This window comes from Peromyscus californicus, unplaced genomic scaffold, assembly GCF_007827085.1.
Source record: "Peromyscus californicus insignis strain IS unplaced genomic scaffold, ASM782708v3 Scaffold_3__1_contigs__length_106647218, whole genome shotgun sequence".
NCBI classification, from domain to species: domain Eukaryota; kingdom Metazoa; phylum Chordata; class Mammalia; order Rodentia; family Cricetidae; genus Peromyscus; species Peromyscus californicus.
In genome coordinates this window covers 4509499-4525732 of record NW_026294551.1, presented here as the reverse complement: position 1 = coordinate 4525732, position 16234 = coordinate 4509499, and the positions used below count along the sequence as shown (strand labels likewise).

General features: G+C 55.4%; 1 protein-coding gene across 1 annotated transcript; it reads left to right on the top strand.

Moving 5' to 3' along the window:
• The first annotated feature begins 2034 nt into the window (after positions 1-2034).
• Positions 2035-11936, top strand: Tmc8 (transmembrane channel like 8). Its single transcript, XM_052757072.1, has 15 exons — positions 2035-2336; positions 2465-2613; positions 2853-3002; positions 3193-3278; positions 3855-3991; positions 4232-4379; positions 5380-5550; positions 6152-6291; positions 9017-9140; positions 9482-9579; positions 9733-9916; positions 10038-10168; positions 10250-10408; positions 10961-11039; positions 11448-11936. Exons 1-15 carry the CDS (start codon positions 2176-2178, stop codon positions 11691-11693), a joined length of 2163 nt encoding a protein of 720 aa, XP_052613032.1. The 5' UTR covers positions 2035-2175; the 3' UTR covers positions 11694-11936.
• The last annotated feature ends 4298 nt before the right edge of the window (positions 11937-16234 follow it).

The following is a 16234-nucleotide window of genomic DNA, read 5'->3' as shown; positions in this document are numbered from 1 at the left end:
GAGCAAAGTGGGCGCGGCCGAGTATTTGGATATAGACAACCCCTAGGTGGAGTCCCTAATTTTTTTTTAGGACTCAGTTTCTCCAAGTTTCTAAACGAGACGGTATTTCCAAGCCCACTCACGTCCCGGGGTAACTTACCAGTCCCCAGCCTCTCCACAGGGATTGGGCAACCCCCTCCTCCCAGCCTCGGTTCACTGCTCCCCATCTCCGGCTAAGGAATGGGGTTACCGCCTCCTCTGCTGTGGGCGTGGTGTCTATTTCTGAAGCCAGAGTTCAAGCCGCTTCCGGTACCCACTGTCCCAAATGTGCCAATTGCCTAGTTTTCTGTGACCGAGACATAGGCAATGACCTTTCTATTTCACAGACGAGGACATTAAGGCTGAGAAAGTTTTACCAGCCTCAGGGTGTCACCAGTTGGAGCAGGGGACTTGGCCACCAGAGTGCTCCATGGAGCCCCTTCCCCCATGTGACAGGCAGGGTGACCATGAGAAGGAAGTAAAAGGGAAAACCAAGCCCCCGCCCCCGCAAAAGACAACAGACGCCAGAAAGCGTGTGGGGTGCAGTGATGAGGTGAAGCCAGAGGTAATAGGGTCCGGCTGCGCTGGGGCAGTGGAGAGGGCAGTGACAGATTCTTCACAACTGTCCCTGTGTGGCTGACCCAGCTCTCCTAAGCTCCCCCTTGCACTTGCACTGAAATTTGCATGACTCTGGCCCAACTTAAAAGTCATTTCCTAGGGAGCCTTCCTGCATGAACTTGAAATACAGAGCCACTGGGCAGGGACGCGGGGAGCCTCAGGGAATCCAGAGCTGAGCTGACAAGGCCTTAAAAGAGGTGGACACGGAGGAAAGGCCAGGGCTTCCGGAACTGGGAACTGGCCAAGATGACTGCTAAAGTCGGTGAGTGACGTGCACCGAGTCGCTTCCTAAGCACTTAGGCTGGGCTTGGCGCCAGGACATACAGGAGGGCAGTGCCTGGGATGAAAGCGGGAAGTTCAGAAATAAGGCACCAGCCAGGAGTGATGGTACAGGCCTTTAATTAACCCCAGGCTTGGGCAGCTATCTCTGTGAGTTCAAGGCCAGCCTGGTCACATAGTGAATTCCAGGACAGCCAGAGCTACACAGTGAGACTCTGCTTTGAAATAACAAAAAAGAAAAGAAAAGCGCCAGCGTCCGGGAGAGCCAGCGGCTGGGTGTTCTGGAACCTCCACGTCTCACTATCACGCTCTCTGGGGCGACTGCGGAGGGCAGATAACGGATTCCTCTGCTAGGCGGGCGGGAAGGGGGCTGGCAGGAGGGGGAGGGAGCGGAGGGAGGCCTGGTGCATGCCCACCACGCCCCTCACCTGTGTCCTCCCCCTCCGATGCAGGAAGTGCACGCTGATGCAGAGGAAACTACGAGGAAGGCGGGAGTGGGTGGAGGGGAGGAGACGCTGCTTCCCCCCACAAGGGGGGTTCCTGTCACGTGACCCCACCCCACTCCCTCACAGCCCTGTCTGGTGGGTCCAGAGCTGATCGCACGGGGGAGCTTCTTGGGGAGCTCGGTCCCTTGCCCCTGTGTGAGCTGCCTGCTGTGCGGAGAGGACGGTGAGGGCAAAGAATTGAGGTCCAGGGGCTGGACCAGGTCTATAGCTTCCTCTGGGGTGGCTTGGGGGTTCCTCCTTTTCTCACGGTTGGGGATGTAGCCACGCCTCCTATTCTGGGTCCCTTAAGACCAGAGCAGACCCAGAAAGAACACACAGACGGGGCCCTAGCACATCCAAAGCTGGGGTGTTGCAGAAAGCGGGATTCTAGGAGCTTTCAGGGTTCAGGACAGGGGTGACTTCCCAAAAAGCCAATGCGCACATGGAAAAGAGTGGGGATTGTGTTTTTCCAAAGCTTAAGGTTTGTGACAGCCAATCTTCGCTTTGCCGGTGGCTCCCGCTCTCCTCTCCTCTCCTCCTCCCCTCCTCTCCCCTCCCCTCCTCTCTCTCTTGTCCTCGGGGTGTTTTTCCTCATTTGACAGGCTGGGAGACCTAGGCCTGGGTCGGAGGTGGAGTGGGACAGCCCCGACTCCGACGGCAGCAGACTTCTTTTCACTTGTGGACATGGCAGGGCCAAGGCGAAGCTCATCACCCGGCGCCCGCTGTTCCTCCTGAAAGCAAGGATCGTGCTTGTCTGTCCCGCGCGCCCCCTGGGATGTTTCGCCAGTGGTCGGTGCAGTCAGGACCGGCCCCCCGACGGCCTGACTCCCAGGCGGCGGCGGAGGAGCTGTGGGAGGAAGAAGTGGAGCGGCTGTGCGCCTCCCGGGCGCCGGTACGGATGCTGCCCTACGCCATGGCAGACAAGCGCTTCATCCGGTAAGGGGCGGCTCGCTCGCTCGCTCGGCGACACTGGATGAGCCGCGGTGGGGGCGGGGGAGCGCGCCCGAGGGTTGTACCTGTCAGATGGATGACTCGGGGGCGCCCCCATCGCCACGGTCCTACAGGAATCTGCGGGAGCCCGAGGGGGTGAAGACCTCCTGCTGGCAGCGGTGGCGTCGCCGAGGGCAGGTGGCCCGACTGCATCTGAGGGAGGCAGCGCAGAGGCTGGCCCACGGCTTCGGGCTCTGGGAGGAAGCGCTCTACGAGATTGGGGGTAGGATCCCATGCCAGCCCTCCCTTCCCACCCCCCTAGTCAGCCCTCCGAGGGCTATTGGACATACTGGACGTGAAGTCCCAGTATTGCCGTGGGCTGGTCCCCACTCACACGTATCACACAGCCCTGTGATTCTCAACGTTGGCAATCTCAAAGTCAAATAGGAGCAATGTAATTGCTACAAGGAAAAATGATATAGAAAATGGAAGACAGCTGAGCTCCCTGCTCGTCTCCCACAGGCCTCTTCGGGACGGGCATCCAGTCCTACTTCACGTTCCTCCGCTTCCTGCTGCTGCTCAACCTGCTGACGCTACTGATGACAGGCAGCTTTGTCCTGCTGCCCCTGGTCTGGCTCCACCAGCCTGAGCCAGACCCTGCCCTGAAACTGAGTGAGTGCTGGGATTGCCCTGACCCTGTGGACCTCAGCCTGGGCAAGCTGCATGGGCTAGCCTTGGACTCTGCTTGATACTACCTTCTGCACAGATGCCTCGGTGTTAGGGTAGATGCAGTGGAATTGGAAGGTTGAGTGTCACCCATGTCTTGGGGACCCTGTCTTGTTGGTCCTCTCTTCCTACTCACCAGGCCTCCAGTGCCCCGGCAGCCACCAGCCCCAGAGCGGCATTCCAAGGTTCCACAACCCACTTTGGAATATTCTAACTGGCAGGGTAAGTGGGATCTCTCCTGGCTATGTGGCTATGCTCTGGGGCATCTGGGAGACTCTAGTTTGAAGGACCCCTGCTCCTCAAGAGACATTTTGGCTTTTAAGGGAGAGTCTTACACAGACCAGCCAGGCCAGATATAGAGACTTAGGGAGATGTGCCCATGAGCCGTAGAACCCAGCTTGGAGCAAGAGACAAATGAAGAAAGTGTCCAGGCCTCTAAGATAAGCACGCGCGCGCGCGCACGCACACACACACACACACACACACACACACACACACACACACACACGCACGCGCGCGCGCGCCCGCACACCAATTCCTAGAGGCCACTGAGCCAGTATCTTAAGTCCTGGACCCAAATCTGTATGACATTGGGTAAGTCACCTAGCTTCTTTGAGTGTCTGTAAAGCAGGGATATTTTAGGCCAGGCACAGGGGTGCGTTCCTGCAAACAGTACTGAGGAGGCCGAGGCAGGAGGGTCACAAGTCCAAGGCCAGCCTGGGACACACAAGGAGGATAAGCACTTAGAACAGGGCCCAGCATGCCACCTGCATTCACATGTCCTCACTGTGTCCCCAGGCCTTCAACAACACCTATCTCTTCTACGGTGCCTACCGGGCAGGGCCAGAGCACAGCTCAGCGTACAGCATCCGCCTGGCTTACCTCCTCAGCCCAATGGCTTGCCTGCTCCTCTGCTTCTGTGGGACATTGCAGCGGTGAGGGAAGACCCCCCCAAGTCGCCTACAGGCCCCCATCCTTGGCCATCCTTCATCAGTTGGCAGATAGATCCCTGCGCAATGAGGCTCGCCCTGGCCCCCAGCCTGCCTCCTATACAGTGAGGCTGGTACCCAGGAACAGGGGTCCCTGCCCCAACTTTCTGAGGCCAGAATCCCAGCCAAACCACTGCCAAGGGTGGAGAGTGGAGGAACCCCCACAGCAATCCTTCCTCCCCCCAGGATGGTAGAGGGGCTCCCACGGCAGCCACTCCTGGGCCAGGGCTACAGGGCGCCCCTCAGCGCCAAAGTCTTCTCATCCTGGGACTTCTGCATCCGGGTGTGGGAAGCTGCCACCATCAAGAAGCACGAAATCAGCAATGAACTGAAGGTGTGTGAGAGGCAGAGTGTGTGTGTGTGTGTCTGTGTCGTGATGAAAGTGGTGGGTGAGTGTGAACAGGAGTGACCAGATGACAGTACGAACCAGCTGTGTATGTGAACATGCACATGTTATAAGAATGTGTGACGCAGGCATAGTGGCGAGCGTCTTTAATCCCAGCACTTGGGAGGTGGAGGCAAGTGGATCACTGTGAGTACAAGGCCAGCCTGAACTACATAGCAAGCTCCAGGTCAGCCAGGGATAGATAGTGAGACCCTGTCACAAAATAAATAAATATGTAAATGTGTCTAGGTATGATATGCGTATCTGTGATCCCAGCATTCAGGAGGCTGAGGCAGGAGGATTGCCATGAGTTTGCGACTAGTCTGGGGTACAATTTTGTAAGTGCCAGGCCAGCTAAGATTATGAGACAAGACCCTGTCTCAACAACAAGGGATTGGCAGGATGGCTCTTCAGGTAAAGGGCCTTGTTGTGACTTGGAGTTTATCTCTGGGTCCCACAAGGTGGGAGAAAAGAAACAGTTCCCACAATTTCTGCTCCCACCTCCACGAGTGCACCATGGCATTCACACACACACACACACACACACACACACACACACACACTGTAAAAATAAAGTAAAATAAGGGGGGGCTGGAGAGATGGCTCAGAGGTTGACTGCTCTTCCAAAGGTCCTGAGTTCAATTCCCAGCAACCACATGGAGGTTCACAACCATCTGTAATGAGATCTGGTGCCCTCTTCTGGCCTGCAGGCATCCATGCAGACAGAATACTGTATACAAAATAAAGAAATGAATCTTAAAAAAAAAAAACTACAAAAGGTGGGTGTGTGCGTGTGTGTGTGTGTGTGTGTGTGTGTGTGTGTGTGTGTGTGTGTGTGTGTTGGAGTAGCTGAGCGAGTGCGTGGCTATGATTAGTGGTGGCTAGTGACTGGGTGAGGGTGGGTGGGTGGGTGTGGAATGCTTCAGGACCCCTCCCCTCCTGCCTTCAGGTGGAGCTGGAAGAGGGCCGCCGCCTGGAGCTGGCTCAGCAGCAGACCCGGGCCCAAAAGGCCTGCCGCCTGCTCACCTACCTGCGTACCAATGTCCTCATTGGACTCCTAGTGGCGGGAGCCATCAGCGCCATCTTCTGGGCCACCAAGTACTCACAGGACAACAAGGAGGTGAGGGACAGGGGATGCCTTTCTTTTCCTTTTCCTTTTTCTTTTTCTTTTTTTTTTTTTTTTTTGAGATCTATTTATTTATTATGTTGTTGTTGTTTCCTGAGACAGGGTTTCTCTGTGTAGTTTTGGAGCCTGTCCTGGATCTCACTCTGGAGACCAGGCTGGCCTCAAACTCACAGAGATCCGCCTGGCTCTGCCTCCCAAGTGCTGGGATTAAAGGCGTGCAACACCACCGCCTGGCTATTTATTATGTTTTTAAATTATTTATTTTATGTGCATTGGTGTTTGACTTGCATGTGTGTCTGTGTGAGGATGTCAGGTCCCCTGGAACTGGAGTTACAGACAGTTGTGAGCTGCTATGTGGGTCCTGGGAATTGAACCCAGGTCCTCTGGACGAGCAGCCAGTGCTCTTAACTGCTGAGCCATCTCTCCAGCCCCCCATGTATTCCTTTCTTTATAGTTTGTTTACTTGCTTTTTTGGTGTGAACTGTGAGAAGAGATAGGTGACCCCACTTTGCAGCCGAGAAGACCGAGGCTCAGGCCAGGGTCCCTCGGGTGAGCTGCATCCTCGGAACCTTGACTCCCCTCCTCCTCCCCACAGGAGACCCTTTTTCTGGTGCTGCAATACCTGCCCCCTGGAGTCATTGCCCTGGTCAACTTCCTGGGTCCCCAATTGTTCACAGTCCTGATCCAGCTGGAGAACTACCCTCCCAGCACCGAGGTCAACCTCACCCTGATCTGGTGAGTATCCAGGGGGTGCATCGTTGTGGTCCCCAAGAGTCCTGAACTGGGAGAGTCTCATGTTCACCAATACACCAAAGCGGAGGTGGGCAGTGCTTCTAGAACATTCAGCCTCGGGCCCCAAATCTGAGGCTTCCCCTGAATGGAGCCATGAACCTGCATGAAGCAGAGGGCCATTCGGAAGGGTAGGGGTGCTGTTTGGCCTCGGGGAGTCAAGAGCCAGCTGTGAACACTTACAAAGTCTGGTGATTTGAGACACAGCTCCTGTGAACCGTGAGGGCTGGACACTTTGCCTTGATGGCCCTCACTCACTGCTGAAGTGTCCTGGCCAAGGTCACTCTCATCCCCCTATCTCTGCCACACAGTCATGATTCCAGCACAAGCCCACTCTGAGGGTCCCCGCGAAACCTCTGTGTGCCTCGCCAGCTTCTCCAGCTTCTCTGTCCTCCCCTCCATGTCCTGCCTTCTTTCCCTCCACTTCCCTCATGGTCAATTCTGATTTGCTTTGACACATAGATGAGAAACAACTCAAACTGTGTCAGGCACAGTGGCATAGTCCTAGCACTTGAGAGGCAGAGGCAGGGGGATCACAAGCTCAAAGCTAGCCTGGGCTACACAGGAAGAAGCTGTCAAAACCATCAAAGTCAAGAGCCAGCAAGATGGCTCAGTGTGGAAAAGCACATGCCATGCGGCCTGACAACCTGGGCTTGGATCCTGGAACACATGTAGAAAGCCAGATGTGGTGGCACACATCTGTACCCGGTTACAGTACACCTGTGTAAAGACGGGAGAGAGACAAGAGCATCACCTGGAAGCTCTCGGGCCAGCAAACCTAGAGTATACAATGCAGCTTTAGAAAAGAAAGCCCAGCCGGGCGGTGGTGGTGCACGCCCTTTAATCCCAGCACTCAGGAGGCAGAGCCAGGCGGATCTCTGTGAGTTCGAGGCCAACCTGGGCTACCAAGTGAGTTCCAGGAAAGGCGCAAAGCTACACAGAGAAACCCTGTCTCGAAAAACCAAAAAAAAAAAAAAAAGAAAAGAAAAGAAAGCCCAAGCATGGTGGTGCACGCCTTGGATCCCAGCACACTGCCCGCCCCTGCCTGCCTCTGCCCGCCTCTGCTCCCCCACTGCCTCTGCTTCTGCCCACCTCTGCCCGCCCCCGCCCCTGCCCGCCTCTGCCTCTGCCTGCCCCTGCCTGCCCCTGCCTGCCTCTGCCCGCCCCTGCCCGCCTCTGCTCCCCCACTGCCTCTGCTTCCGCCCGCCCCCGCTCCTGCCCGCCTCTGCCTCTGCCTGCCTCCGCTCCCCCCACCCCCCCACCCCCACCTCTGCCTCCCAGTGCTGGGATTAAAAGCGTGTGCCACTAGCACCACTATACCAGGCTTACCTTGAACTGGAGACCAGCCCTTGGTCCTCAGCTGTCCTAGGCACACAGACATTGTAATTGTCCAGGTTATAGGCATAAGATGGTTTCAGGCCATCAGACCAATGTGGTCCTGACATATTTAGAAACTACACTTGGCATGTGTTACTGAAGCATAAGTGAGCCCAGGCGTTAACAAGTGGGCCTGGGATGTAGCTTAGCATGGAGTGTGTGCTTAGCATGAAAGAGGACCCGAGTTCAGATCCCAGAATCCACGTAAAAGCTGGGTGTGGTGGCACATGCTTGTCACACCCCACATCCCACCCCACTGGGGTGAGGGAGATGGGTAGATCCCAGGAGCTCACTGGACAGCCTAACTTGAAACATTGAGCTTTGGGTTCAGTGAACCACCCTGTCTCAAAATAAATTTTTAAAAGTGGAGGCTGGATATAATGGCTGAGCGGTTAAGCCAGGTACAGCTCTCCCAGAGGACTCCAGTCATATTCTCAGCAGCCACATTGGGCAGCTCACAACTGCCTGTAACCCTGATTCCAAGGAGATCCAATGCCTCTGCCCTTCACTGGCAACTCTATTCACATGCACATACCCACATAGAGACACAGAAGACAGAATTTTAAAAATAAAAATAGCACTTGGGAGTTAGAGACAGGCAGATCTCTATGAGATTGAGGCCAACTCGGTCCACAGAACAAACCCCGGGCCAGCCTGGGCTACATAGTGAGACCCTGTCTCAAATAAATAGACAAAAATAAAATTTTAAAAATGTAAGTAGAGAGCAATAGAGGAGATACCCAAAGTCAACCTCTGGGCTCCGCATGCACTTGTGCAGGCGAGTGTACCCAACACACGCGAGCACACGCGAGCACACACACACACACACACACACACACACACACACACACACAGAAGGTGGCCAGGCATGGTGGTGCACACCTTTAACACCAGTGGCAGAGGCAGACAGATCTCTGCAAGTTTGAGGCTAGCCTGGCCTACATAGTAAGTTCTGGGCCAGCCAGGGCTATGTAGTAAATAAAAAAAGGAGGAGGATCTGAGACTCTGAGGACCCAGGAAGGCGCAGACTTTCTCTTGCAGGACCGTAGATCTGGCAGCAGGGAGGATAGCTGGCCGGGGCGGTATTTCCCAAACTGGTTTAGACCAGACCCATTCATTCCCCATGCACTATGTAGAGTCAGGCTTGAGGAACCGCATTTTGAAAACCACTGGAGGGAGATGAAGCAGGCTGGAAGGAGGCAGGGCTGAGCCCACGACACCAGGTCTCAGACACCAGCCACTCTGTGGCCTGGATAGAGCCCCGACCCCCCTCTGATGCAGCCCCTGCCCTCAGGTGCGTGGTGCTGAAGCTGGCCAGCCTGGGGATGTTCTCCTTCTCGCTGGGTCAGACCGTGCTGTGCGTAGGCAGAAACAAGACCAGCTGCGAGGCTTACGGCTACAACGCCTGCGAATACCAGGTGGCAACCCATCCTTCCCCACGAAGCCCCAAACTCCAGAGCCCGGTCCCTTTCAGTCCTTTCCCAGGTATCACTTTTGTGAGTAGCTGGAGGCGGAACTGCCATACCACGGCGTGCCCCCAGGGGGCGCCCCGCACCACACCCCAGATGTGCTGCTATAGCTCTTCTGGTTTGGGAGTCCTCTGCTCTAGTTCTGTCCCCCGAGGTCATGTCTGACTGCAAGCAAGGCTCTGAGACCCACCCCAGCCACCAACCCACCTCCAAACCCAGCAAGCAGAGGGTGAGGGAAGAGTCTGGAGGAACCTGGGGATAGTGATGGTTCCCCTTCCTCTGCACCCCAGTGCTGGGAGAACTCGGTGGGTGAAGAGTTATATAAACTAATCATCTTCAACTTCCTGCTCACCACGGCCTTCGCCTTTCTGGTCAGCCTGCCTCGGAGGTGAGCTACAGGGGGACACCCCAGGGGATGGCTGGAGGCCACTGCCAAGCGCAAGCCAGGTCTGTCCCCATGAGTAAGGATGTGATGGCCATAGGGAAGACCCATGTGGCTCCGCCTGGAGAGTACCCAGATCCCCCACTCCCCTCACCCCAGGATGTTAGTGGAGCGCTTTTCAGGCCGGTTCTGGACTTGGCTGGACCGGGAGGAGTTCCTGGTGCCAAAGAATGTGCTGGACATCGTGGCTGCGCAGACTGTCACCTGGATGGGTCTCTTCTACTGTCCACTGCTGCCGCTCCTCAACAGCGCCTTTCTCTTCCTCACCTTCTACATCAAGAAGGTGGGGAGCTTGGTTAAGGCATCCGAGCGCTGCATCCTCCTTCTGTCCTCCCTCCCCTGGACCTCAGACTCCGTGGTCCACAAAACACCCTGGTAAGTCCTGCTATCTCCACCACCTCCAGTACACCCTCCTGAGGAACTCCAGGGCGTCCCCAAGGCTGTTCCGAGCCTCCAGCTCCACCTTCTTCTTCCAACTGGTGTTGCTCCTGGGCTTGCTCTTGGCTGCAGTACCTCTGGCCTACGTGATCACCAGGTGATGGGGGTTGGCAGCTGGGAGGCTGGTCCAGGACTCGTCCCCGAGACCCTGACAACCCTGTCCATTCCACCTCTCCAGCACCCGCTCCTCCTGGGACTGCGGCCTCTTCACCAACTATTCAGCCCCCTGGCAGGTGGTACCAGAGCTGGTGACCCTCCAGCTGCCACGTGCTGGCCAGCGTACCCTCCATTACCTCAGCTCTCACGCCTTCAGCTTCCCGCTGCTCATTCTGCTCAGGTGCTTCCAGACAGCAGGGACTGTGGGAGAAACCCAGTTTCTTGGTTTTGTCTTTTCCTTCCCGGGGGTGGTGTACACCTGAGCATCTCCAGACAGTGTCCTGGGGTGCACGACTCAGGGAAACTGACTCAAAGAGAGGTGACCTGAGGGCATACTATAGGCCCTCTGGGCTCCTAGGATGCTCCTGAGGACTGCATGGCCACTGAGGAAACCCAGCTTCTGCTGAAGCAGCCTTCCCATGCTGAAGTACTTGGAGTGAGGGGCTGTGAGGAGAAGGGGAGTTTTTAGATAAAACAGTGTGCACAGAACTTTGAGATTGAGACGGTAGATCTGGTGTGGTGTGCACACCTATAATCCCAGCACTCGGGAGGCTGAGGCAGGAGGATGGCTATGAATGTGAGGCCACCCTGCTTACAGAGTGAGCTCCAGGGCAACCTGGTCTACATGGCAATACCCTGTCTCAAAGATTAAGACTGAGGAAGCGGGGCGGAAGTCAGGCAGCGACCACTGCAGCCTGGGAGGTGACTGACCTGGAATCCTGTCTGCCTTAAGCCTGATCCTGACCGTGTGCGTCTCCCAGTCCCGGGCGAATGCCAGAGCCATCCAAGGGCTGCGGAAGCAGCTGGTGTGGGTGAGTGGCTCCACTTCGGCCTAGCCCTTTAGGAGTGTGTAGCTAGACTGAAGAATCTGGCTGAGAGGGGTGAGGGGTTTTTTCTCTCGTGCCGGGTGTACCCGGAGGTTAGGGAGGAACCCTCGGCTCCTGCCACTGGCAGCCTACTTTGGTAGAGGCGTGGCCTTGGGTGGAAGCAAAGCCTCAGGTGGTGGGCGTGGTCTGGGTCCGGGCTGGGATGGGTTAGGGGCGGGTTAGGGGCGGGGCCGTGGTGCTGTCTGGTCCTAAATTAGGGGCCGGCTTCGAGGTGGCCTCCCGCTGCCTGGAGAACCCGCCCTGGAGGGGCCAAGGCCTCAGATTACGTTGTGGGCGTGGCTTCCGGCTGCAGCTTGCTTCAGTCTAACATCTGGTTTCTTGGTTTCCCTGCAGCTGGTCCAGGAGAAGTGGCATCTGGTGGACGACCTGTCGCGGCTGCTGCTTGAGCTGAGCCCGGAGCCCGAGACCCCTCGCTCTCGAGCTTCGCGTCCGCGGTCCTTCTGCCCTGGATTCCCGTGCCCAGGCTCACCCGGCCCCAGGACACCCCTGAAAGGACCCTCCACTAGGCTGAGCTCCTCGAGCTCTGGTGCCTCGGTTCCCGTCTCCAGATTTCACTTCCCCAGCCGCACAGAACTGTAGCCCCGGCCCGCCCCCTCCCCACACACCCACACCCTACCCCTGGCTTTGCCGCAGCTTCCTCCGGTGCCTCCCCTCCCAGCCCCTCCACCTCCTTACCCTATGATCACTGGTCCCAGGAACCACTGCTTACAGCTGGCTCCAGGGCCTTATCCTCAGGTCAGCAGGAAGAACATGAGAATTTCTACCTCTGTTTTATTTTATCTAATCCCTTCATATGTTTTATTGAGTGTTTTGTAGTGTACATAATGGTATGTATATTAACTCGTGGATATATTATAAATATACATTTTTTGGAAGCATTCAAATTTCTTAGGAAGGGGTTGCTCTCAGGAATGTTTGTATACCTCTCTCCATGATGCTGCAAGCCCTGGTCTGGAACAGCCCTCCGCAGACTGAGGACTCTTCTCTGCCACCCCCCTCCCACACTGCACCACCCGCTTAACCCTCCACCCACCTGTGCACAAAGGTGAAGCCACGCTCAGCAAGTGGCTTGAACTAGATAGAGGGACTCCAAGACACACTAAACCAGGGTGGGGCCCGAGGTCACTCCTGATCCTGAGAGTGGCTTGCTTAAGTTCAGTGACATCTGGGTCCCTTGGGGAAAGCAGGTCAGGGTCCATGGCCACACCTCTGCAGGGCATTGTTCTCTCAGCCTTCCTGTGAACTGACAGTGAGTCTGAGGGGTGACAGTGCCCACCCTGCCAGACTCTCAGTGGCAGGTGCAGGCCTGCACTTGGAGACCTTGGGGAGTGCTGTGGGAGGCAACCCTGGAAGGATTGCCTGCAATCCTGGGGGATGCAGAGGCAGGGCAGGGTGCAGCCTGGAGCTCTGCCTGGGTTTCCTCTTCTCACCCCATCTCTTGCTGCAATGGCTTTGAACCCACAGCTTGGAAGGAAATCTCTATAAAGGTCAGATGCTAACGGATCCTACTGGCTTTGAGGTGACTGGTCTGGATGTAGCCATAGCCAGGCATGGGGGTCAGTGTCTGGTTTTTTGTTTTTGTTTTATTTTTTGAGACAAGGTTTTTCTGTTGTGGCCCTCACTGCCCTGGAACTCTCTCTGTAGACCAGGCTGCCCTGGAACTCATAGAGATCTAGAGATATGCCTGCCTCTGCCTCCCAAGTGCTGGAATCAAAGGCATTCGCCACCATGTGTGGCTGGGTTTTTTGTTTGTTTGTTTTTGTTTTTGTTTTGTGTGTGTGTGTGTTATGTTGTTTTTCTTTTTTTGTTTTTATCTGTCTGTTCATCTTGAGACAAGGTCTCTGTTTTTAGATAGTCCTGGCTATCCTGGAACTCACTATGCAGACCAGGCTACCTCAAACTCACAGAGATCCTCCTGCCTCTGCCTCCTCTGCTGGCATTAAAGGCGCTCACCAGACTCTGTGGGGACATTTTAAAGTACCCAGGTACAGGCAGCTAGAGTGCAGAACTGTTAGCAGAGAGAGACAGAGGGAACCCCAGGGGGTGCCTTTTATCCTCTTGAAACAGGAAATGTAGCCAAGGTGGCCTGATCCTCCTGCCTCCAAGCTCTAGGGTGACAGGCATGGGCCATCCACCCAGCTGAGAAGCCTGAAGCTCCTGCCTGGACTTCTGCCCTGGAGACTGGAGTCTTCTCAGGTGACCACTGAAGACTTGGCCTGTTCAGACCGTCCTGTGACTGACCTTGCCTCGCATGCTTGGCCCTCACAGGGCCTCCTGCTCCCATCTGTAACCAAACGCCAGGTCTAGGTGGTATGTACAGGCCTACACTTTGAGACACGTGGAAAATGTACTGTCAGTGGTGGAAGGTGATGTCCCCATTCCCTGGCCCACAAAGACAGGGCGGGAGAGAGGTGCAGGGTTCTGTGTCTGGGGCATCAAGACCTGGAGGGGCACAGGCAGGCCCTGGTGATCAATGGGAGGGAGGTCACAAACTGTCCTGGTGAAGAGAACACGGTAATTAACAGCTCTGTAGACCAGGCTGGCCTCAAACTCACAGGCTATCCTTCTGCCTCTGCATTCCGAGTGCTGGGATTAAAGGCGTGCGCCACCACCGTCCAGCCATTAACAGCTTTTTGAGCAGCAGCCGCAGCAAACTCTGCTGGAAACAGATTCTTGTCCCGCCCTCTAAATCATGAGCTGTAAGGCTCAGCAGTATCGGAGTCTTTTTGGCTTTCTTGTTCATTTGTGGTTCTTTATTTGTTGTTTTCTTTTCTTTCTCTCTTTCTTTTCTTTTCTTTTCTTTTCTTTTTTTCTTTTCCCCTGAGACAGGGTTTCTCTGTGTAACTCTGACTGTCCTGGAACTCACTTTGTAGACCAGGCTGGCCTCGAACTTAAAGATCCACCTGCCTCTGCCTCCCCAATGCTGGAATTAAAGGTGTGTAGCACCACCACTTGGCTATTTGTTGCTTTTTCAGCCAGGTTCATGGCTCACACCTGTAACACTTGGGAAACTGAGGCAGGAGGATTATGAGGTTGAGGTCAGCCTAGACTATACAGCAAGACCCTGTCTCAAGGGAGGGCTTGTTGGAGTCCTCCCAGGTACAGCTTTGGGGGAAAGGGAAGATGTGAGCAGGATTTGGCAGGTGTCGGGTGTTGAGAAAGGCGTGCGGTGTGCTGTGCTGTCCAGGCTTGCCCAGTTGAGACACTGCAAGGTGGTCAGGGTGCAGGAGGCCCGGGCAGCACCTCTGTGGTGTATGTCAGGACTTAGATGATGGATACCAGGGCCGCTATGAAATGTGCCTTCACTGCCAGTCCAGGACCACAGTAGTGAAACCCTGTCTCAAAAGTAGATAGATAGAGGCTGGCCACTTGCTGCTCTTGCAGAGACCTGGGTTCAATTCCCAGCACTTACATGTTGGCTCACAAATATCTGTAACTCCAATACCAGGGGATCCGACACCTTCTTCTGACTGCCACAGGCTCCTGGATACACATGGAGGCCATACAAGCACTCAGGCACACATGCATACTCATAAAATATAAATAAGTATTCTAAATTTAAAAAAAATAATTTTTAAAGAAAAGAGATTTTGTTGGAAACTAAGTCAGTCTTCTCCCTCTCTCCCAGCTCCCACTGGAGAATCTTACAGAGGTGTGTGTGTGGGGGGTACAGATGTTAGCTCTGGGGGAGATGCCAGGCTGTGGGTGCTCAATGGCAGAGCTGACTCAAGGTGGTTGGCAGGAGGGGTCTCACTGTGAGGAGCAGAGCTAGTGTTCAGGTGACCTGACCCCTTTGCTGGCTCTTCCCATGGCTTCCCCTCTGCTCTCTGGCTGCAAGACCACTGCTCAGACAGCTTCCTGATAAAAAAACAGGCCTCCATAGATGCCCCAAGAGTAGCTGGAGTGGCCTTCCCAGATGCAGCGTGCCTTCCCAGAGGGCAGGGCTGGGCCTGAGTGCAGCTGCCAGCCAGGCTCTGTGGAGCATCCGCACTTGACACAGGATGTGACCTGACAGTGGACGACCTTGACTGTGAAGAAACTGCCGAAGTGGATGTTTGCTGAGCAGCCACTGAGCATGCTCAGAAAGCCATAGTTAGTCGGCAGGCACGGGCCTGGACTGGGGTGAGGAGCCCAGCCACATGGGTGGGCAGATATGAGCGGCCTCCCATTGGATAGCATGTTCTAGTGCCCATATCACCTACTTCCTTGGTGCTCTGTGTCCCTCAGACCCCGTGGGTCTGGCCCTGGTGTGGCCTTAGGGTTGGGAACATGGCCTGCTCTCCTCTGTCCAGGTTAGACTGAGTCCAGTTCCTTAAGGGATGGCTTTGCCCTTCTCTGGACTCCTTTAAGAATAGGCTTAGGCACACAGCTCCACACTCTCAGGTGAGGGAAAGCCTCATTCACCCTGAGGTCTAACCTGGAGACAGAACACAGCCCCTATGGCAGATGCCTGTCCGTGGGGGACACGGACCGAAGCTCCTCCCCTCCTCCCCTCCCTGCCTCCTAGCAGGTAACCACTCCAGGCTCCTTCATAAAGCCAGCCCCTTGTTGATGGGGCTGGAGAGATGGCTCAGCAGTTGGGAGTACGGGCTGCTCTTGCAGAGGACCCAGGTTCAATTCCCAGCACCCACATGGCAGCTCACAGCTGTTTATAGCTCCAGTTCCAGGGGATCCAACACCCTCACTCAGACATACATGCAGACAAAACACCAATGTACATAGAACAAAAATAAATCATTACAAATTTTTTAAAAAGTTTCTTGATAAAGAAAGGCCCTTGTGTTAACACCATCCTGAGCTCAGCAGGCCCAGCCTCACTCCCTCCCCTACAGGGAACAGGGAGAACACAGACATCCCTGGAGTCAGCCCTGCAGGGCATTAGGGGGCCCCCTGGATAGCCACAACGTTCAATTTATCTCCTAGCTGCAGGCCAACACCCAAGGAGCATCCAGGGGCCTTAGGGTGGAGAGGGTAGATGAGGAAGCTTTTGACAGCCTGAGACAGAGGCCCCACACAGCCCTACTCCAACAGAAGCATGAGGTTCCTTTGGCTGCTCTTCTTGGCCATGCTGGGTGAGTCTCCTGCAGACACCATGGGAACGGCCTTGAGGAAGTAGGAAT

What these genes read in the sequence shown, in the direction of transcription:
- Tmc8 (XM_052757072.1), top strand. Translation starts at nt 2,176, where the DNA reads ATGTTTCGCCAGTGGTCGGTGCAGTCAGGACCGGCCCCCCGACGGCCT. An exon ending in AGCGCTCTACGAGATTGGGG is followed by an intron (nt 2,614 to 2,852) that starts GTAGGATCCCAT and finishes CGTCTCCCACAG; the next exon opens with GCCTCTTCGGGACGGGCATC. An exon ending in CCGCTGCTCATTCTGCTCAG is followed by an intron (nt 10,409 to 10,960) that starts GTGCTTCCAGAC and finishes GTCTGCCTTAAG; the next exon opens with CCTGATCCTGACCGTGTGCG.